This window comes from Bradysia coprophila, unplaced genomic scaffold (assembly GCF_014529535.1).
Source record: "Bradysia coprophila strain Holo2 unplaced genomic scaffold, BU_Bcop_v1 contig_138, whole genome shotgun sequence".
NCBI lineage: Eukaryota > Metazoa > Arthropoda > Insecta > Diptera > Sciaridae > Bradysia > Bradysia coprophila.
In genome coordinates this window covers 1261481-1283599 of record NW_023503409.1, presented here as the reverse complement: position 1 = coordinate 1283599, position 22119 = coordinate 1261481, and the positions used below count along the sequence as shown (strand labels likewise).

Sequence of the window (22119 nt, the reverse complement as noted above, 5' to 3'; positions counted from 1 at the left end):
AGGGGCCTCCACGACGCAGTAGTAAAATAAATCAAAACAACGCCTTTTGAAGGAGTTGATTCATGAGCACCCTAGGGCAATAGATAATAAAATAATTAAGAAAATATTGAGTTGTAAAACCAAGGTAAATATATGGGCGGAGGTAATGCCATTCAGACGCCGCGGCCTTGCACAATAGTTCGTTGCCACTGACATCTTTTTTTTAATGGTTGACTAAGATTTACTTGTGTTTCACAAAATGTTGTGCCTATCACAAAACAGATGGCCCAGGTTTCTAAGTAATTTTGTTATTTTAAAGACAGCGTTTATAGCAAACTTTCGTGCCACTGCACATCTGATTCGGTTGTATATGACATTACCTCCTCACTATATTTACCTTCCTTCAAAAAAGGCACCTGTGGCTCAACTTTGATGCTCTCGCCACAGCTGAAAATTTATTGCACGATGAATCTAGTACAGTCTTTTTCCCCCATGACGTTTCGTTTTGACAACACACGTGTGAGCGCATTTGTTTCTTCGAATATAAAAATTATTGTTGATTTCAAATGGTCTTGAACTGTGCAATCGTGAAACAACATAAAGACACAATGAATAAAGCAGACAAAAACAAGTCATCCGGACATTTCAAAATCCACAACGTTGGATTTTACCATCCAGCACCTCGACAAATCAAATGTTTATCTTATAACAGAAGAACAAGCAAATTAGCGGTTTCGAGGTTAGCAATTTTCATATATCAACAATGTCACCGATCGAATCCAACAAAATTAATTTAATTTACAGAGACGATGCATCAATCGAAATATGGGACATGCAATCTGCTGTTTACATGGAAAAGTGTATTTTAGGAGACCCGTCATGGTCGGTGGAAGCGTTGGGTTGGTTGAACAATAGACTGTTTTCTACCGGCCTAACTGGAGAGCTGATTGAATGGAATTCGAAAACATTGAAACCGACGCCCAAAGCTACGCTAACTGGTAATGGGGCAGGGTGCATGGACATTCATAATGCCAATGGATGCATTGCTATTGGAACGAATGAGGGCTACCTGAACACATTTTCCGTCGAAGGTGACGATATTAATCCGTCAAAACCATTCGATCAGCAACAAGGCCCTATTCTTTGCTGTAAATATGATTCGACGGGACGTTTTATAGTTACGGGATCAACTGATATAATTCGAGTATGGGACGTAACAAATGGTCAACCCATATATAAGATGTCGCCTGGTCGAGCAGAAAAGAACAGAGAAATTAATGTGTGGTCGCTGGTCGTACTTAAAGATTTGACTATAATTGCTGGAGATTCCAGGGGATTCATCACTGTGTGGAATGGCAAAAATGGAACACACATTGATTCAATCAGTAATGCCTTAGATGCTGATGTCTTGACTGTAGCCGTAAACGACGAAGAAAATATGTTTTGCTGCTCTGGTGTTGATCCAAAGATAAAGATTTACGCTGCCATAGAGAAGCAGGATGGTGCTCCACGTAAATGGTTGCGTAATTTTAAGAGATCAGTCCATGACCATGATGTAAAGGCGCTGGCGTTTGTTGACGAAAAGAAAATCATATCGGGTGGTGTGAATGGCTATATAAATGTGTCATGCACCACCAAAGAACTTAGTTTCAATCAAACCCAATACGGTCCATTTTTGCCAGAGCCATGCGCTGTCGTTGCTGTGGAAGCAAGATTGCTTTTGCTAAAATACTTCAATTATTTCGAGGTTTGGGAGTTGGGTACACCAAACGAAATTATTCAGTTGAGCGAAGAGGACGGCAACCAGAAAAAATTCTTATTTATGGACAAAAATCAAAAGAGTGTGGTCCAACTGAAGAACAAAAATGGCAAACCAATTACGTGCGCTAGCATTTCGCCAAACGGAAAGTTTTTGATTTTTTCCACCGAAAGTAAATTGAAGCTATTCCAATTGGACACACAGGTACAACTGAATCATTTCTATACGAGATATGTGAAGCTAAACAAATTTATTTTGGTTCTAGATACAAACAGCATCACTAGCCAAAGTCAAAGTTACGTCGGATAAATTCACTGCATGTGCTAAGGTTTTGTTCTCATCAGATTCAAAATACTTGTTTTGTGTGAAGGATAGTGGAGACATCGAAATATTTTCATTGTCGTATAACGATGATGTTGATTTCAAGGCAACAGTTTCGACGGAAGGAGGTGAGTGGATAAATTTTCATAGATTGATTCACTCTCGATAAAATCAATGATTATTTCAGTCATAAAAGATACCATCCGTTTGATTTACTTGTCAAAATGCGGAAAATATCTCGTCTGTGTTGGAACTTGTGGAACAACAGCGGTCTGGACGAATAAGGGCAATCGATGGAGTTATTTGAAACAGATTTCAAAGCAAAATTGTGTACCTACTGCTATAGCCATGCACAGCAAAACCAACAGAATCGTTCTTGCCTTCGCAGACTACAAGGTACGTTTGCAAATTTACATTTCAAGAGACGGTAGTCGTGTCATGAAATTACTAAACGATGCTTCGCGATCATTTTCCAATCGCACTAACAAACCCTATCCGCTCATCTGTGTCAATTCAATTGCAGATTTTCGAATATGATCTGACCACAGATACCATCGTTTGTGCATCGGACGCCTTCTTAAAGGATAAGCTTACACGCAGTTTGAAAAATTCGACTGATAAAGCGATCAACAACATACTATTGGATGAAAACAATGAAAATGTCGTTATACTGCAAAATGACTCATTCCTGTTTGTGCTGGAAAAAACCAAGGTAAATGCTGTCCCGATGCTTGATAACTGATTGGTCCGAGGAACCGAAATGTTACAGTTTTACTCAATAATTCTCTTATTCGTTACAGGCACCTACATTAGCAAAGAAACTGAAATCAGACCAATCGAAAGACTTAACATCGGCGGAGCACTATAAACTGATTACACACATGGGAAATTATGAACATTTCGTACACATGGCTTGGTTATCGCCGAGTGAAATTGTTGCCGTTGTTGTAAACCCGGTAACACTAATTGAACAGTTACCTCCATCAATGGTACACAAACTGTTTGGAGTATCATAAGGCGGAAATGTAATTAAATTTAATGTAAATAGGTGAAAATAAAGTGAAGTACCCAACAATGTACTCTTTAATGGGGTTTCCACAGTGTTTCAAAAATCCGAAGAAACGGCGTGAGTAAAATCAACTATTTTTCGTGATTATTTTTTTGTTTTGTGAGGAATAGATAGAGTGCAAAGATGCCATACACGTCACGGCGCTGGCATTGGCAGGGACTATTTTGAGAAATCGAATTTCTCAAAATTTCACAATTATTTCTCAAAGAATTTCTCAAAAATTTCTCAAATTTCTCAAAATTCTCAAATTTCTCAAAATTCTCAAATTTCTCAAAAATATAAAAAATTTCTCAAAAATTTCTCAAAGATTTCTCAAAGAATTTCTCAAGAATTTCTCAAATTTCTCAAAGAATTTCTCAAAAATAGTCCCTGGGCACTGGTCCAAAGTCAAAAAATATTTCGAAAATACAAAAACCATCCCTATTTGTTAGACCACCCATGAATCGCTTGTTAGAAAGGTATTTTTAGTAGCTTTCAAATGACATCAAATTTGACCATATTTGTCACTACAACTGGACTTGAAGCATAATTTTCGAATGAAAACTGAACTTTAAACGGCCATAAAAGTCCACAGGGAAGTCGAAGCATAGCAAAATGGGACTTGAAAGCTACTGATGTTACCTTTCGATTAATACTAAACACGATAAAATTTAGTGAAGTGAGGGATATCGGACTAATTTGTCTATTCCTTACACACACAAAAAAATAATCACGAAAAACGGTTGATTTTTCCCTGAAATTGTACTCACGCCGATTTTTCGGATTTTTTAAATATTGTCGGAGTGTAATTTGATTTTGAACTGAGTCGGATTAGATTGATAGGCGAGGATTTGATGTATCAGTTGAATGTCCACATTGTGTGGAGCGAAAATTTTGAGTTTTGAGGGATTTTGTGTGTCCTCAAATAAATATGCCAACGAAATATTACCTTATGCGACACCCGACAACCACATCTTTTACATGTTACATTTTGCAGCAAAGAATATGATTAGCTGGTCTCTTTCTCTCTCTCTCTTTCTTACAATTCCGTTTTTATCATATGTTTGCTAGAGCGTTTCAATGTAAGCACAGACCCGTACAGATCGCTCCGACCGTTCTTGGAGTGCGTTGATTTAAACGATTCATTCGAACGAATTTTCGACATTTTTTCGGATAAGACTTTCAACTTTATCACGTTGCCTTGCCTGTCATTTGTGTACTTATCTGGCAGCATATTTTTTTTAGTGATTAGTGGAGTGTCATTAACTGTGCATCTTCAACGCGTGAACGGGATTTGTTTACTCGAATTTGTTTATAAATTGAAGTTTGACTTGGAGGTTTTAACAAAAAAAATGAAATTTTTTTCAACAATGTCGTCAGGAGGCTTTGTGTTGACTTAGACGTCAATTTTTGTTGTCTATAAAACGATAACATATTTTGCGGGTCTTCTATCGTGGATGACTCAGTAGTGTCATAAAATAACCCGCAGCATAAAAAATACAAACAAAGCAAAAAATAATCAGACTCTTCGGTCGATAAATCACTTTTCTTTTTATGTTTTGTGCATCAGCTTTTTGGTATTCGCTTTGTTTGATTACAAATTGATGCGGTTGTTTAGAAAACGTAAAATGAGCACCAGTTACTCGGATATTCCAATTGGGGTTCGGATCATCCAAAGTATTGGAAATCGAATTGGATTCGGAACGACTGTACGGTTCAACAGAGTACTAACGTAAACAAAATTCTTCTAACATCAGTTGCCTGTTTGGTGTTTTTAAGAGTTAATTCAACACTAACCCATTACAGCTACAAGTTTTCGGTACTCGCACTGACGTACTTGGCTTATATGTGCTACCATTTAACGAGAAAGCCAATATCTGTGGTCAAAAATGTTCTACATCGAAATTGTTCCGATTTGCTAATGCCCAAAGATTTTAAGGTGACACCAACCACCAATGAGAGTACGTGGTGCGATTATCCCCCTTTCGGTGAGTTCTTCTTCTTTCTTTTTCTTTCTTTCATTTTCTAAAAAATACCACATCCACAACAACACATTTGTCTTTGGAGGTCGAATTTTGGCATTGACATCGTCATTAGATATTCTCATCAAATTGTTTTTGTTTTTTTTTTTTTGCTATCGAAACGCCAGATCTGGTTATCATTTTCACTATTGATGCAGATGTTTTTCAGGTAGAATAAGAAAATGTAATCTCATTGATATTCGTTTTTGTTTTTATGATTCGTCTGTACACAAATATAATTGACTATGATCTATATTTAACATTGTAACGCTGATCTAGCCGAATAATGTGTACCCATAAATTTGCGACTCAACTATCAAGAGAGATTAAATTTTGATAAATTGCATCTAGTTCCTGACGTTATCGCTAACGTGCGGATTACAATTACAAAATTCTAAAAAAAAAACGTTGCTGCAACAAGCGGTAAGTGTCTATAATTCTTGATATCTCACACATCTTTGTTAACTTCAGTGAGATTAAAAAAATGAGATTACTGTGTTTTGAGGCCCCTTGCACTTTAAGGCGCAAATTCTATCTAGATATCATTCTATCAATAGCTCGAGATAATTTGATTGCCATTCATCAAACAGTGCTTTTGACAGTGCTATCTGTATCTAGCCACGTTTTCTAATCGTCATTTTAGATATGGGTTTTACTCCATTTGCATGGAAAAGATTATGATTTAAGATGAATATGTTATACCAATATGACGGAAGGTGTTTCAATTAAAATTATTGTCGTGAATGAGAAACACACGGTCTGATTAAATTGACAACACGACAAGGAAACGATTTCCGATTAAAAGAAAATGCGATAACAGTATTGATATGTGAATTTTCAATTAGAAATGTGTTCGTTTTAAATCACATCATAGATAAGCAAGTAGCGAATATATATTACGTTGCTTTAAAACAAAATGAGTTTAAAATGGACAAATGACCCGAGGTGTCATTTTACTTGTCTACCAAAAGCAATTTCCTTCGAATTTTTCCGTTGTCGAAGCATTACTCATTTTTATTATTGTTAAAACAACTCAACAGTCTTGGCTAAAAATATGTTCATAAGTTCACTACACTCCCTTTATAGTGCCGACCTCCTCCAAATATATTTGTAGTTGTTACCTCATTAAGTCCCATAAAGAATCATTCTAATTAGGTTAAGGTACTTCAATTGAAAAAGAGAAACGTTTGCGATATCTTTGATGATAGCCTTTCATAGCTTTGATGATAAATTTTACTTTGACAAATTCGAAGCGCCCCAAATTATTTTCCCATTAGTTTCTCGGTAAAAATATTGATTCGGTTTGTTTTACTTTCATTTGACAGATGGTCCGGACTCAGCCGCTCTCCTCGGAACGCTTGATTCTGCCTTTCTATTTTCGTATGGTGCCGCAATGTTTGTGTCCGGTTTCGTTGCGGTCAGTTAATTTTTTTTTTCTTTAACTATAAGAAACGCCAACTGGTCTATTATTACAGGAAAGAGTTTCGTTACGATATTTTTTAACATTCGGAATGTTACTGTCCGGCATTTTCACCTACCTCTTTGGAATTGCTAAGACATACGACATTCACTCGATGTGGTATTTCATTATTGTCCAAGCAATGGCTGGTATTTGTCAGACAACTGGTAAGCAATACTCGAAATGTACTACAACGGATCAGCTCCGTAGCTAGCCGGTTTTAATAGGGTGACGGTAGGCATCAGGTTGTTCATAAAGACGACATTAAAATGTTTCTGTGGTGAAATTGCAGAAAAACCGATTTGCCACAACTCTTACCGTCGGAAATGCCCAGATTACCTGTTAGTAGCTACGGTCCTGTATCGGGTGGAAGTTTATTCGTGCATTTGGTCATTCATTCCCATTTTCTATTCTATGGCTGACACTGATAAATATTCTGCTTCACAGGTTGGCCTGGTGTAGTGACTGTACTGGGTCGTTGGTTCGGCAAATCGAAACGTGGACTCATATTTGGCATTTGGAATAGTCATACGTCAATTGGAAACATTTTGGGTTCGTTAATTGCTGCCCACTATGTCGAAACGGACTGGAGTAATTCATTCATTGTACCCGGCTTCATTATGGGATTGGTTGGATTCGGAATGTTTTTGTTTCTGGTTGATTCGCCGGAGATAGTCGGATGTCAGGAATGTGTAACGGCTCCTGTTGAGCGACGCGGCGTCTACAGTCGAGTTGAATGTGGTTCCATGTCTGACGGTGAATCGGATGTGGACGATACGGATATTATAGTTGGCGAACAAGTGAGTTATTTGGTGTATTTTGTGTCGATGATGGTTAAGCTTTTTATTATCTGATGTGTGAGGGCTGTGTTAATCAATTTAGAATTTTATTTCGAAACGATACGAGCATGTGTCATGGAATGATTGTATGGAAAGTAATTTTATATTTAAAATTTTAAAATTTAGATAAATCCTTCAATTCGATCGCTGCGCGGCAGTGTGAATTCCGTAAGTGCATGCCAACTATGTATCTCATAACATTGTTTTCCTAAGAGACAAAATTTATTTTTCTTTAATGATTGGACAATGTTTGCAGCAATTCTACTTTTATCATTCTTCTTTTTCCTCTATTCTTAACTAACCTGTGGCGTTACCTTGTGATAAGACTTTCTTCATCTGTCACTCTAATTTGTATGTTGCTTGATGTTGAATTATTGTTGAGTTGTTTAGAATTATCTATTTTATCTGAAAGGTCTACGCTTTTGCGCATTCAGTTTCTGTAGTTTCTACACTGTCCGCTTATTTTCATCGCAGCTCATTGGTGGCTCATCTCAATTTTACTTTTGCAATCATGCTTGAAATCATTCAAATTTTCTCATAGTTTCAATCGACGTGTAGAAAATCATTGCAAAACTGTTTGAAAATCATATTCATTGTCAGTGCTAGCTTCTTAACAGAATTACTCATGACGTGAGGTAAGGTTTAATTCACTTCACTTCACTTCAAGCTTTTCAACAGTTTTTTGAGTAAGATGCCTATGTTTGTGTAGTAAAAATGATGCAAATTGCTTATTTTCACACCAAAGACACCATTTCATTAATTTGTCCTCGCATTTGTCCCACATTTATGATGATTGATTGATTTTATCTCTTTCTTGTTATACTAAATTGTGATAGTTGTAAAAACGGTATTTTATCGCATAAACACAGGAAGTAAATCACAGACCAACCGAGCGAACTCCGATATTAAACCAACGTGTCAACCCTAATTCACCCGCCAGTGATGCTATTGGATTTGTTGGGGCGTTGAAAATTCCTGGTGTCATCGAATATTCACTGTGCTTATTTTTCTCCAAACTTGTTAGCTACACTTTCCTTTACTGGTTGCCACTGTACATACAATCATCAAGTGAGTAAATGATTTCCGTAACTTAAGGTCCGTCAACTAATTATGCATTTTAATTACTTCAGCAAGTATGGGCGCTACTCACAGCGCTGACCTGTCAACGATGTTTGATGTTGGAGGTATAATTGGAGCTATTGCCGCTGGAGTATTATCAGATTATACTGGCATGTCGGCGTGTACCTGTGCGGGAATGTTAATCTTTGCCATTCCATTGGTAATATTTTCTTTGCAAATTCGTTTTTCGCCACCGATTCATTGTTGATTTCCCCTTTTTTCATAGCTACTAGTATACCAAACCTTTGGTACCGTTTCATTAGCCATAAATATTTTCCTGCTGTTCATTGTTGGAATTGTAGTCAATGGGCCGTATGCTCTAATAACGACATCCGTTAGTACTGAATTGGGTAAGTCGGAACGATACAGTCAGAGTGAACAAGACAAAAAAAAGTATTAATTGTGATTGATCAATAGGGACACACAGTTCGCTTGAGGGTAACTCCAAAGCCTTAGCTACAGTAACAGCCATTATTGATGGAACTGGATCCATTGGTGCAGGTAAAGGAAAACTTTCTCAATCTTCTCGATCAACTATTTTATTCAAATGAAAATCTATTACAGCCGTTGGACCCCTATTGGCAGGATTGGTTTCAAGTTCTGGCTGGGAGAACGTTTTTCACATGCTAGTTTTCTCCGATGTGATGGCACTAATTTTGTTATTGCGGCTAGTTCGAAAGGAAATCATTCGACAGAAACGAAATCCTCGCATAGATTGAATTAAAATAACGAAAGTAGTTTAGATAGACGAAATTTTTTAAATTATTTGTTGATTCGTTTAAGAGGGTAGGAGAATTTAGAACTTTTTCTATGAATGTATTTTTGTATAATCGGTATTACGATGTTGATGTCGGTAGTTCTCCTCGTATCGTTTCTCTAATTGTTTAAGATGAAAATTTACTTGATTTACCTATTTGATTACTATCTGTTACACATGTTCGTTAAATCATTTTTATTGTAATCAGCCACTATGATTCCACTATTTTATGTATTACATTGTAATTTGTAACGAACAAACATTTCGAAAAAAATACATCTTACCAATCCAACATATTCTACGTCTCGTTTTTTTCCTAGTCTACCTGCAATTGTTGATTGATGCGGATGCTATTTCATTGGATCCACGCTAACATTTTCACAGACGGTAAGCATATCATTGAGAGATTTATCGAATCTGCTACTTTATTTGACCCAATTGTTTCTACTGACCTTAAAACAGTCTTCTATTTCATATAATTAACTTTACATATTGCTATTTAAAGTCGACGTAAACTAAATCATTGTTTATTTCAGTCGTTGTTGTCGATAACAGATGATTGTTTAGCAAACACAATACGGTTTAAGTCAGCAATGATTCGAATAAGTAATTTCTAACAAAGAACCATTTGCTATTTGAGTCTAATTTGGTATTTGCAACTCCTTATTGCCAGTTTTCGGGTTTATACGGATTTGTTATTCCCTTGACTGAAAGTCAGGGTCTTATGAAAGAAAATACCCTATAATGTCCGTAACGCTAAGTTCACTTTGATATTTTGAAAATGTTCTACATTGGGAAAAAACGTTAAATACAGAAAACGTCCGTACACTTGTGGACTCGATAACTCGAGTAATTCTTTACCAATTTTACCAATTCTTTACCAGTTTTACTAGCTGATCTATTACTTCATTTGATCGAAAATTTACAGAGATGATTTCAGAAATCTTTTACTTCATTTGTTTTGGACATGCTTTTTGCTATATAATACCTCATCAGTCAGAGCTTGTCGTTGTCGATAACAGATGACAGCCGTCTGTAACAGAAATTATAGAAAAAAAAAGCCAGTCAAGGGCGACCCACCCAAGAGGTGGGGCCTAGTAACTATGGAATGTACACAGATTTTCTAGTTCCCTTGACTGCAAAGTTAGAGTTTTTTGTGACATATCTGAAGTTCTGGCTAAAAATGGAAAATGCTAAAATGTCTGTAACGCGCTTGATGGCACGACAAATTATCAACCAATTTTCAAAAACTTGGCTTCAATCGAAGAGGAATAAAATTCTCGATGTAAAGTTCACTGATTGACAATATCGGACTAATTATCTTGAAGGCATTGTATGGTTTACTGATAACACGATAACTTGCGTAATCCTGGACTGATTTTTGGAAATTTTCATTTTGCATTTTAAGCCTTTTTTCAGTCGTTTTTAACCTAATATAGTGCAGCGCATTTGATCCCATACATTTTTAGCCAATGTAAACATAATGTGGAAGTTAAGATGGTAGACTAGGTGTGAAGTAGGCTATATATTGAAAAATTGGTTTTAAAATTAATGTAGACCATTTAATGAAAATCTGTTCCAGCAATTAGATGAGCAATATGTTTATCTATCTCTAAAAAATGAAAAACGATTTACAATAAGCAACAGTTGGAAGAAAACCGATTTCCAAAAAAATATTGCATAGCCTAACTTTAAGCGACGTTCATATTTTGGAAATCGGTTTTCTTCCAACTGTTGCTTATTGTAAATCGTTTTTCATTTTTTAGAGATAGATAAACATATTGCTCATCTAATTGCTGGAACAGATTTTCATTAAATGGTCTACATTAATTTTAAAACCAATTTTTCAATATATAGCCTACTTCACACCTAGTCTGCCCTCTTAACCTTTTATTTTTGGTTGTTTGCCCATTTCCTGTGATATTATCTCACAATCTATGACTTCGATTGCATGGTTTCTTTTTGCAATTGTTTTAACTCAATGCAACGCCATTCTCCACTTAAGGAATGGAGTTTGAAGTTAACGCAAAAGAATAATTGAATGTCTTTTGATAACTTCAACAGCCAAGGGAACTGACCCACCCTAGTGGTAGAAATTTTCTAAGATAACACAATTTATTGACATAAATATTTCGCAAACTTTACAATTTTAAAGCCTTTTTCACATTATCCCCAAGTTCTTTACTGATTTTGTAAATAACGTTACGAAGAAGCTTTGCCTGGATGTGTCTAGCACTATGACTCAATAAAGCCACAGTGTTCTCTATAATTCGCTTTCGTTCCTCAGGGCCGACATGATTTTCCCAATGGTACTTAGGTAACGAGAAATTGTCATCGTCTTTGTCGTCTATTCTATCTACGTCACCACTAACAAAATAAACGGACTGTTTGAAGGACTTATTATTATCATTGGACTTTAGTCCGTTAAAAGAATTTGGATAATAATTTGGAGCTGAGGCACCATTTGCGCCTGAATTGACGGGACCATCTCGATGGTAAGACTTTGCAAACGGACAACTGTTGATTGGAATCTGTGCAAAATTAGTCCCCAGCCTGTGTAATTGGGAATCGGGATATGCAAACATTCTTGCGTGTAGCAATGGATCGGGACTTGGTTCAATTCCTCTTACCATATTTGATGGGCTGAATGCAATTTGTTCAACTTCAGCGAAATGGTTTTCTGGATTCTGATTCAAAGTCATTTCACCCACACGTATTAGCGGGTAATCTTCGATTTTCCAGTACTTTGTTGAATCAAAGGGATTTTGATAGTGCCTTTCAGCCTGCTCGAAAGTCATCACTTGAATCGACAAAGTCCATTTTGGATAGTTTTTCTTGGCAATATTATCGAAAAGATCTTGGATCAATACATTTGGGTTCTTGGCGGTCATTGCAATGGCTTCTTCAGTAGTGAAAAACTCTTCTTTCTCGTGAGGTGTCCAATGGAATTTAACATAAACCGCTTCTCCCTTACAATTTACCATTTTATAAGCATGGATGGCAAATCCTTTCATGCATCGATACGATTTCGGGTTAGCCATATCGGATAAAAAGAATAACAAAAACAAAGTCATTTCTGGTCGCTCAGATATCAAGTCCACCGTAGCGGTTATGTCAGGCAGATGAGTTTGTGGATTTCTTTTTCGAGCTCTAGTAATATCCGGAAAAATCATTGCGTCTCGCATTAAAAAAATTGGATAATTAATGCCTGTAAGATCGTGATTTCCCTCTTCTGTGTAAAATTTGACTGCGAATCCTCTGGGATCGAAGTATGTGTCTGGTGAACCTAATTCACCAGTCGCACCTGAAAATCGTACAGCGACGTTTGTTCGCTTTCCTGGTTGTAGAAAAGCGGCCTTTGTGTATTGGCTGATGTCATTAGTTACCTGGAAGTAACCTCGAGCACCTGAGAACAGTTATGGGTATGCTACAACTTAATGCTATGTAATTAGCGACAACCGTTGAAAAAAGTAACGAAGGTTCTCACATTTTTCTTAATAAATTTTAGGATTTACACACCTGCTCCCTTAGAGTGTACCACACGCTCTGGAATTCGTTCACGATTAAATAATTGCAACTTTTCAATGAGAAATGCGTCACTCAAAAGCACTGGTCCGCGATTACCTGTTTTATGAGGATGGGTAAATTATATAATTCTAATCAGGCAATCTAGTCTCACCAACTCTAAGTGAGCCCGTTAATGTCGGGTACACGATACCAGAAACAGTTTCTGCTAATGATACACTTTTATTGGAATGAGTACTTGCATAATTAACTAGCTGGCTTAATGCTGGAGATTCTACCATTATCATTGCATTATCTTGACCGGCATATGGTGTTACTTCAACCGCCTGAAGAAAAACGCATTTCTTAAATTTACACTTTTTGAAAAAAGTATACTGCACACCTCCGATAAAAATACTACCTGGTAAAGATGAATTAACAAAAGTAGTACGCACCACGTTTTCATCGCTAAAATTGATTGAAGAAGCTTTAAAAGAAGTGTTGTCTTCTTAAGTGAAGAGACATAGAACGTTTTCCTTTCAAGTTTTATTGTTTTATGGGATCGTGACTACGAAATGTGAAACGAAATTCGTGAATGGCATCCGCACGAGGCCTTTGGTTTTAGAGTGGCACATAGTTGCCGTAACGGATTTATTGTATGTAACCCGAAGTTAGATTTAGTTCGAATCGCTTAAGTGGATTTTAAAAAATAGTCACAGTCGTCGCAGAAACCATTGTATCATTGGTTTCGGCCTAACGATTGCGTCAAATACCCTTTCACAGAAGACAAACACAAAAACAGTTGTACTATCGGATCTATGACTTCATGAGATTTATGAGATAGTACATTACGTCCGTGGTCCCAAAATTTTTATTTCGACTAGAGGGAATAAAGCCATCTCCTTCGGGTCGGGCTATGACGTCCCCACTCATCAAAACAAAAATTTGGAACCATGGACCTAATGCACTATATTACTTCGTTTCTTCAAACATTTCGTAAAATTAGTACATTAGTCATGGCTTGTCGCTTATTTCTAAATCTTTGTCGGCATTTTCGTATCTGAATCCGTCTTGCATAGGAGTAGTATTCAATTGTGTATTCTAAATTTGATCCAATTTGATTAAAGATAAATAGAAAAAAAAGTCTTCATTGATTGGGATTATTTGAATAAAATTTTCGAAATTCGATAATGGCGCCAATTGAACAATAATGACAATCTGCCGACATTGCGCACACACATATTTTTTTAGTACTTGGTTGTGAGATGATTAAAAAAAAATATAATTAAAAATAAGCTAAACGCCGAGACGGCTTACCCAAAATATTTCAGTTTGATCAAAATTCAGCATAAAACTAGCACATTTTGTTGTTCCATTAAATGTTCGATTGTCCAGCAAATTGTCTAATATTAATTTTGCGATCAAAAAACACTGAACAAATTCCGATTCTGAAAGCAATCGAACAAAAATATGATACGTAAACATAACCTAAAATTTGTGTCGTATTGAGGAAGAATTGAAAATATTTTCCATGAAAGATGTCGAATCTGTATTCACAACGAATTGTGACAGCAGATTATTATATGCACTATCCTCTGCAAGGATTCGATCCATGCTATTCAGATTTCCGTGGAGCGTCTGTGAAGCATGTGAATACAGAAATTGCACTTGTTAGAACATCGGAATTTTGTTCTAACAAAAATGATTTCTCTTTGCTACAGGTTCCCGTAATTCGAATATTTGGTACAAATCCCGACGGATGTAAAACTTGTATGCATGTTCATGGTGCACTTCCGTATTTGTACATACCATGTCCCGATTACAACCAAACCGAGTTGGATACATTCATCTACCAAGTAGCGATTAGTTTAGATAAAGCGATCAATTTATCGTTGGGACAATCCACCTCGGAAACTCAACATGTTTTCAAAGTTGTATGCGTCAAGGCAATGTAAGTTGGAGGATATTTGAATTGAAGGTTGTGTTGTTGATGATTTACAAAGCTCGTGGAAGTCGAATATCCCAATAGAAATTCGGTCAATTTTAGTACATGAAAATTGAGAATTTAATTTTTTCTTTCAATCAGCCCATTTTATGGTTATCACCCGAATGAACATCGCTTTCTAAAAATTTACTTCTACAATCCAATGTTTATACGACGAGCTGCGAACTTACTGCAAAACGGTGCTATTTTAAACAAAATCCATCAACCACATGAGTCACATTTGCCTTATCTACTTCAATTTTTCATCGATTTCAACTTATACGGAATGAGTTTCCTGCATGTTCCAGCTGAAGTGGTACGGTATCGTCGACGACCACAACGTAACGAACAAAGCGATGGTAAGTTAGACATCGTTGCACAGAACATTCGCAGCAACAATACTGAAAGAATGTTTTCAATCCACAGAAAGTGAAAAATTCGACAGCCAGATGCATTCCGTTGAATGTACATCCGTATCAGAATGTGAAATCGATATATCCGCTGCTCATATTTTAAATCGATTGGAAATTTTTGACAAATCAAGCGGATGTCATGCCAATCCTGGAATAGCGTCAATTTGGAACGATGAACGTTGCCGACGAAATAAAGTGGGAAACGTACGAGATAATATCCTGCACTTCCGAAAACGAATCAGCGCTAAAAATCGTTCTTTTTTCAGTGTCCACCATTGGACGTACCCGCAAACAGTCAAGAAACGTCCAAAGTCTGCGAGCCGACTGAAAGTGAAACTTTTTATCGACAGGCTTTGGTCAAAAAATTGGACGAGCCAAATGATAGCATGAGCATAATTGACGAACAAAATTCGGAGCGCACGCTTCTGTTGCCCGATCGAACAATGAAAAAATTCAATTTAAGCGCTTACTTGTCACAATTAGTGTACCCGGCTGAATGCACAAACGAAAATGCCGAAACGATGCTCAATGCATCGAACATTGTCGACCATTTGTCGAGTGCAGTAAATGGAAAAAGAAATATCAAAAAACAATCTCCGCACAGTTACGCAGATGAATCAATAATTGATGAGGATCTGGTGATGTCTCTGAGCCAGAGATGCGTACATGACGAGACACGTAAGTGTGATACATCGGTACTTTCGATGCAAATTTTTTTACCCAATTTCTTTTACCAGTGAACGATGAAGACCAGGCATTCTTAGACGTACTCAGAAAGCTTGAAGCTAATGAATGTGAAGTTGACGATGATAGTATATTGGCGCCGCTTAGTCAAAGAGACGACAAAACAGACGTTATTTTATCGCAAAAATTGGCAGCTTCGTACGATAGTCCGCCGAATGGGTCACATGCGAAAAATTCAACTACAACCGAACAAAATTACTTGGATGAGGATGATGATCTGCTGAATGAGTTCTCAAAGAATCTGGATGACCTGCTGCCCCAAGATATGTATGTTAACTGATAAGACAGCTAACCGCCCATTCGGATGTCTAAACATTTTAATTTTAGTGTACAAATGTCGATACCGCAGATGGATGGAGGGGCTGATGAATCACCGAAACGTAATCGACCGAAATTCCAACCGTTGAATATAACCAAATCACCAAAGGGATCTAGCTCAGGTACATTTTGATAGCATTCCGATGCATTTTAAGACTAAACCTTAGAACGTAGTTTCAGATTCAGTGGTCGCAATGTTAAAGGGAAAGCCTGAGATCACAGTTTCTGCCATTCCAGCAAGATTGAATCAGCCTACCAATCAGCCATTGAAGGTCATTGTGTAAGTCCCCTTTATTGAAATCGCTTTTGTCGTTGTTGATGCAAATAATTTACTTAAAACAAATAAACAGGCCAGAAGCGCAGCTAATAGACTTGACGGAGACATCTGATGAGGAAGAACTTGCAACGATACCGGTGAAAAGGCCACGTCTGGAAGATATCGCTACGTACATCAAAATGAAGGGATCGAGAAAAATTCTTCAGCAAATGGATCCCCTGCACATTCAGTTTGAAAATGGAAATACGCCACCTACATCGCCCGTTCAAGAAAAGTCGACCAGTAAAGTAAAACTTTCGCCATCGTTTAAAAAGATTATTAACACCAGTCCCATAGTGAAACTGAAGAAAATATCAAATTCGGATAAACCGACGCCGAGACGATATCCCGAACGTATTCGACGTCCACCAGCAAATATATTCGCCTCAGATGACGGAACATCTCGACCATTGTTGTCGACACAATCGAAAGATAAACAAGATAAAAAGGCCAAAAAGAAAGAATTGCAATTGGAAGACATGTACGACTGGAGTGATTGTAAGGTTGCGTGGGAACACGATAAGAAATATAATTTCTTTCCAGAACCGGGCCCGTCCCATATCAATTATTACGAAAATGTTTCTTTGCCCGGTTACTACGCACCGAAAACGATAGACGATGCAATGGACGGAGATAATCAATCGCAATATGATATTCATATTCAAAGTATGTACGAAGCATCATTATTGCACCAGAGTCCTATCTCTCAAACAGCAAACTCACCGGATCTACTTTTCAACATATCGGATGCAGACGACGATCTAGCCTCCGTGTCACCGTTTCAAATCTCAACGCCTTTATTACACAGCATAAAATCCAACTTCAGAAACAAAGACACCTACATCGTTACACCGGTAACGATAACACCAACTGCTGAATGTGTACGAACCGATCTGATTAACTACGACTTGCCGCAAGTGGTGTCAAAGACTCCATTTTACAGTAACTGTGATGATGTTGCGCACATCAAGGAAGTGGGCAATCACATTTTTCAACTACCGAATTTAGACGACTGTGAATCGTTTGACAGTTCCTTGATAGAGACGGGACTGAACGCGTGGCGTCGAAATATTTACATGAACATTATGAGCATGGATGACAAGGAAAAACTACAAAACAAAAGTTTGGATGAAATTCGGGAATTCTTTGCCGTACAGAAACGGATCGTTATCATACCGAGTAAAACGCCACCATCCGTACAGCAAGTCAAACTATGGCTTCGGAACAATCAAGATTGTAAGAAAGACGTAACGGAAACGATGGACGTGGATAGCCCGATTAAAATCAAACGAGCGAAGGCCAAAATAATTTTAGAAAATGGTGATGGCGATCATGAGGCTGACGATGAAGATAATAGTGAATGTGATATAACTTTGAGCTGTTCCCCGGATGTTGTGCCAACGAAAAGTCAAGACTTGCAGCTGGTCAACAAACATCTAACGAAGGCTAAAAAGTCGCTGAATAGCACTTTCGACAAGTTGAAAAATTTGGACGCTGTACGCGAGTCTCCCAGCCTATTCAGCGAAAGTGAATCGCCGACTAATGAAGTGTGTGACAGTGATGACGAGATTCCGAGCTCGCAAGTAATTACAATCAAGCATGTACGACCGAAAAACGGCAACCACGTGAATGGACACGCAGAAAGTTCATCAAATTGTTTGTCAGACTCAAGCGCATTAGTTAATTCGGTGAGTTAATTACTTTTTGTATTTATTGTTTGTTATCGAGGGGGACCAAATTGAAATTATGTGACTCATGTGATTTTAGCTGAAATATACTGCCAATTGTTCAAAATTTTTATTTTATTTTTTTTAATCACTGCCTATTGGTTATGGACCGCATATCCGTTGGTCGAGCTTAAATAGTGTTTTGAAAGTAGCCCGTAGATATGAGAGAAATCACGGCACATCGTTAGTTTTCCAAGTCCTCGTAGTTCTATTATTAGCTAAACTGTTGCACCGAAAACCAATTTTTTGCGTGAAGCATATCTTCTTCTCAAGTGGAATTTCATTTCATCTTATACTAACCTTCCTTCCCAACTAATTTGGAAGATTTTTTTTTTTCAATTCAACCCAACTCAAATTCGAGATTTACAATCGAAGAAGTATATATTGAACATTGGAGTCCCTAGTTAGTTATTATATTCGACGATCCTTACCAAAAATGGAATTGCAAACGTTAATTTAAAGTGAAATTCTTCATTTGTTCAGGTAAATCACAAGTTTGGGAGCTCTCCGTATCAAGTCAATGATCTAAACTATGACGACTCTAAATCACTGTATTCACCCAGTCATAGCTTTGGAATAACTGGAGCTACTCTCGAAAACACGTTCGGCTTTAAAATGGACTTAGAAAATTTCCAAACTGCCAAATCACACTTGGAGGTAAAAGCAAACGAATTTTTTGTATTTTAGAACGACGAACAAACTAACTAAGATGATTACATTTCTTGACAGTACAACTATCTAACTACAATGTCATTAGAGGTACACACACAGACCAGGGGTGTTCTCAATCCAGACCCTCAGTACGATGAAATCAATTGTTTGTTTTATTCGATACAAAGTGAAGTTCCTGAAAATTACCGAAACATTCCTAGAGCAGTGAAGGGATTTATTTGTGTTAGATCGTCCGAATCACAACAAGCTCCCGTTTTACAAAAGATGTACAAAGACCTGCGTGTATGCTTTACCAGCACCGAAAAAGAACTGCTGTTCGAGCTGTTAAAATTGATCGCTCTGTGGGATCCGGATATATTTGCCGGCTATGAAATCGAAATGTCATCTTGGGGCTATGTGATACAACGGGGATACGCAATCGATATCAATATGCCGTCACTTCTGTCGCGTGTCACATCGGAAAAACTCAATAAAATTGTGAATAATGATGAGGAGCGTGATGTGGATGGTGAAAGCGAATATGAAATCAAATTGTCGGGTAGAATTTTCTTGAACGTGTGGCGATTGCTGCGGTCAGAGATTGCATTGACATCGTACACGTTCGAAAATGTAATGTACCACATACTACATCGTCGGATACCCTCACATACATTTCGTGATCGGACCAAAATGTGGACCAAAGAACTGACCAAATGGATTGTTTTCGAGTATTATATTGAGCGATGTAAGTAGCAATATCAAATAAGAATTCCCAATTAGTGGTCCCTAAGTGTAGATTTATCAATTAATCCACCACATCACCAAGATACGGCTGTATTGTCAGATTCATGATTGTTTTCTCTTAATAAATTAGGTGTAGGCAATCTTGACCTTTTGAATCAATTGGATTTGATTGGTCGAACGTGTGAACTAGCAAAGTTATTTGGAATACAATTTTTCGAGGTACTGTCACGGGGCTCGCAGTTTCGAGTGGAGAGCATGATGTTGAGGTTGGTGTCTTTATCGAAATTTTAATCGAAAAATTCTACTGACAATTCTTCCCATTTTGTACCAGAATTGCAAAACCCCGCAACATTATATCAGTCTCACCTAGTGTACAACAGAGAGCTCACATGAAAGCACCGGAGTATTTACCCTTGATATTGGAACCACATTCTCGGCTGTATGCTGATCCACTGATAGTTTTGGATTTTCAAAGTTTATATCCCAGCATGATAATTGCGTACAATTATTGCTTTTCAACTTGCCTCGGACGCGTTGAATTGCTAGGAAAGTAAGATCACGAACGACATTAATTGAAAACAAAAATTTCTAATAGTAAATCACATCGAAATTAGGTCACATCCGTTCGAGTTTGGTGCGTCCCAGTTGCGAGTGTCTCCCAGCCTTCTACGAAAACTAATCGAAAAGGATTTGGTTAACATAAGTCCTTGCGGTGCTGTGTTCGTTAAATCTGTCGTACGTGAGGGCGTGCTACCTCGAATGTTGCGTGAAATTTTGGACACACGGCTGATGGTGAAACAATCGATGAAATTACACAAGAACGATAAACTTCTGCAGAAGATTCTTCATTCGCGACAACTCGGTTTGAAATTGATGGCGAATGTTACTTATGGTTATACTGCAGCCAATTTCAGTGGACGAATGCCTTGCGTAGAAGTTGGCGATAGTGTGGTTAGTAAGGGACGTGAAACGTTAGAACGGGCAATCAAAATGGTACAGAAGAAAAAGAAATGGGAATCTCATGTGGTCTACGGTGACACAGATTCGCTGTTCGTTCTCTGTCCGGGAAAATCTCGTGAAGAAGCTTTTAAAATTGGAAGCCAAATTGCCGACGCTGTGACCAATGACAATCCGTACCCAGTTAAACTGAAATTAGAAAAAGTCTACCAGCCGGCCATTTTGCAGGTATTGTAAACTCCGGAAGTAGTCTTTTGACTTTGTTGACCAAGAAACCATTTTCCAGACGAAAAAACGCTATGTCGGTTTTATGTACGAATCACCTGACCAAAAAGAACCAACCTACGAGGCTAAAGGCATCGAAACTGTTCGGCGTGATGGATGTCCTGCCGTTGCTAAGGTGACTTGATGATTAAAGAGATAAACCCCATTCGTTCTAATCATATTCATTGAACTTCAGATGCTTGAGAAGACACTGAAACTGCTCTTTGAAACGCTGGACGTCAGCATTGTTAAGAAATACATTTGTCGGCAGTTTAGCAAAATTTTGTCAGGACGTGCGAACATTCAGGATTTAATTTTTGCTAAGGAATTTCGCGGTATTGACGGTTACAAACCCAGTGCATGCGTTCCAGCACTAGAATTAACTAGGTAAGCAAATTATTTGCGATGAATCCACATTTTGTTGACGTGACCATTCCATTTAATCTTTTGTCAGAAAATGGAAAGAAAGTGATCGTCGTGCCGAGCCACGTAGAGGAGAACGAGTCCCTTACGTGATAATAAATGGGCCGCCAGGCGTTCCACTTATTCGTCTCGTACGCAGTCCACATGAATACTTGTCCGACGAAGGACTCAAAATAAACGCAATGTACTACATAACCAAAGTGATTATACCGCCACTGAACCGTTGCCTATTGCTGATTGGCGTTGACGTCAATCAATGGTTGGTGTAAATCACTTTTCCATCCGAATGATCTTTCTGATAAAATCATATTCCAAATAGGTTTGCTGATCTGCCTCGTACATACCAGTCATTAGCCATGACATCGACCGCATCAACGGTTATAGCCAAAAATAATGCCAAGAAGAGTACAATATCTCAATACTTTTCAACAACCAGCTGTGTCATCGATTGTGGCGAACAGACGCAAAATGGAATTTGTGCAAATTGCCAGCGGCAACCACATAAAAGTGCTGTGATTCTTTCATTGAAAGCAACTCATTTAGAACGTAAATTTAATATGGCACAACGTCTCTGCGAGTCGTGCTGTGGCCGATCATATCATACCGATTGTAATTCGTTAGACTGTCCGGTGCTATTTGTGAGTAATACATGGAAGCGTGAAAATAAACAGCTCGAATACTTTCGAGAATTGTTGGAAGAGCAATTTTCGTAAAAAGTTTTACAACAAGCCAGACTTTTATTTGAACACATCGGAACTGTACCAGATGCTTA

General features: G+C 37.7%; 4 protein-coding genes across 7 annotated transcripts; 3 read left to right on the top strand and 1 right to left on the bottom strand.

The window, feature by feature from the left end:
• Nucleotides 1–450: 450 nt before the first annotated feature.
• Nucleotides 451–3169, top strand: LOC119073320 (U3 small nucleolar RNA-associated protein 4 homolog). Its single transcript, XM_037178710.1, has 6 exons — nt 451–718; nt 784–1942; nt 2004–2187; nt 2247–2455; nt 2583–2771; nt 2860–3169. Exons 1-6 carry the CDS (start codon nt 546–548, stop codon nt 3073–3075), a joined length of 2130 nt encoding a protein of 709 aa, XP_037034605.1. The 5' UTR covers nt 451–545; the 3' UTR covers nt 3076–3169.
• Nucleotides 3170–4312: 1143 nt separating this feature from the next.
• Nucleotides 4313–9598, top strand: LOC119073322 (glucose-6-phosphate exchanger SLC37A2). Of its 2 annotated transcripts, XM_037178711.1 has the most exons (12): nt 4339–4534; nt 4678–4839; nt 4914–5095; nt 6454–6545; nt 6604–6754; nt 7035–7387; nt 7553–7594; nt 8296–8494; nt 8557–8705; nt 8772–8895; nt 8963–9046; nt 9110–9596. In XM_037178711.1, exons 2-12 carry the CDS (start codon nt 4712–4714, stop codon nt 9262–9264), a joined length of 1659 nt encoding a protein of 552 aa, XP_037034606.1. In that variant the 5' UTR covers nt 4339–4534; nt 4678–4711; the 3' UTR covers nt 9265–9596. The 2 variants fall into 2 exon arrangements, with proteins under 2 accessions (XP_037034607.1, XP_037034606.1); XM_037178712.1 differs by lacking the exon at nt 7553–7594 and having other exon boundaries at nt 4313–4839; nt 9110–9598.
• A 1811-nt stretch (nt 9599–11409) lies between these two features.
• On the bottom strand, nt 11410–13299 carry LOC119073319 (catalase-like). The gene is made up of 4 exons (XM_037178709.1): nt 13228–13299; nt 12982–13153; nt 12822–12926; nt 11410–12708 (listed from the first exon to the last, which is right to left on the bottom strand). Exons 1-4 carry the CDS (start codon nt 13270–13272, stop codon nt 11444–11446), a joined length of 1587 nt encoding a protein of 528 aa, XP_037034604.1. The 5' UTR covers nt 13273–13299; the 3' UTR covers nt 11410–11443.
• Nucleotides 13300–14030: 731 nt separating this feature from the next.
• On the top strand, nt 14031–22076 carry LOC119073317 (DNA polymerase zeta catalytic subunit). Of its 3 annotated transcripts, XM_037178707.1 has the most exons (19): nt 14031–14455; nt 14528–14757; nt 14893–15149; nt 15217–15407; nt 15470–15881; nt 15941–16214; nt 16275–16387; nt 16440–16545; nt 16616–16824; nt 16879–18269; nt 18792–18965; nt 19038–19704; nt 19834–19969; nt 20035–20253; nt 20318–20888; nt 20947–21060; nt 21121–21311; nt 21379–21606; nt 21667–22076. In XM_037178707.1, the coding sequence occupies exons 1-19, from the start codon at nt 14345–14347 to the stop codon at nt 22058–22060; spliced, it is 5988 nt and encodes a 1995-aa protein (XP_037034602.1). In that variant the 5' UTR covers nt 14031–14344; the 3' UTR covers nt 22061–22076. The 3 variants fall into 3 exon arrangements, with proteins under 3 accessions (XP_037034602.1, XP_037034600.1, XP_037034601.1); XM_037178705.1 differs by having other exon boundaries at nt 16616–18269; nt 21667–22075; XM_037178706.1 differs by having other exon boundaries at nt 14047–14455; nt 16446–16545; nt 16616–18269.
• The last annotated feature ends 43 nt before the right edge of the window (nt 22077–22119 follow it).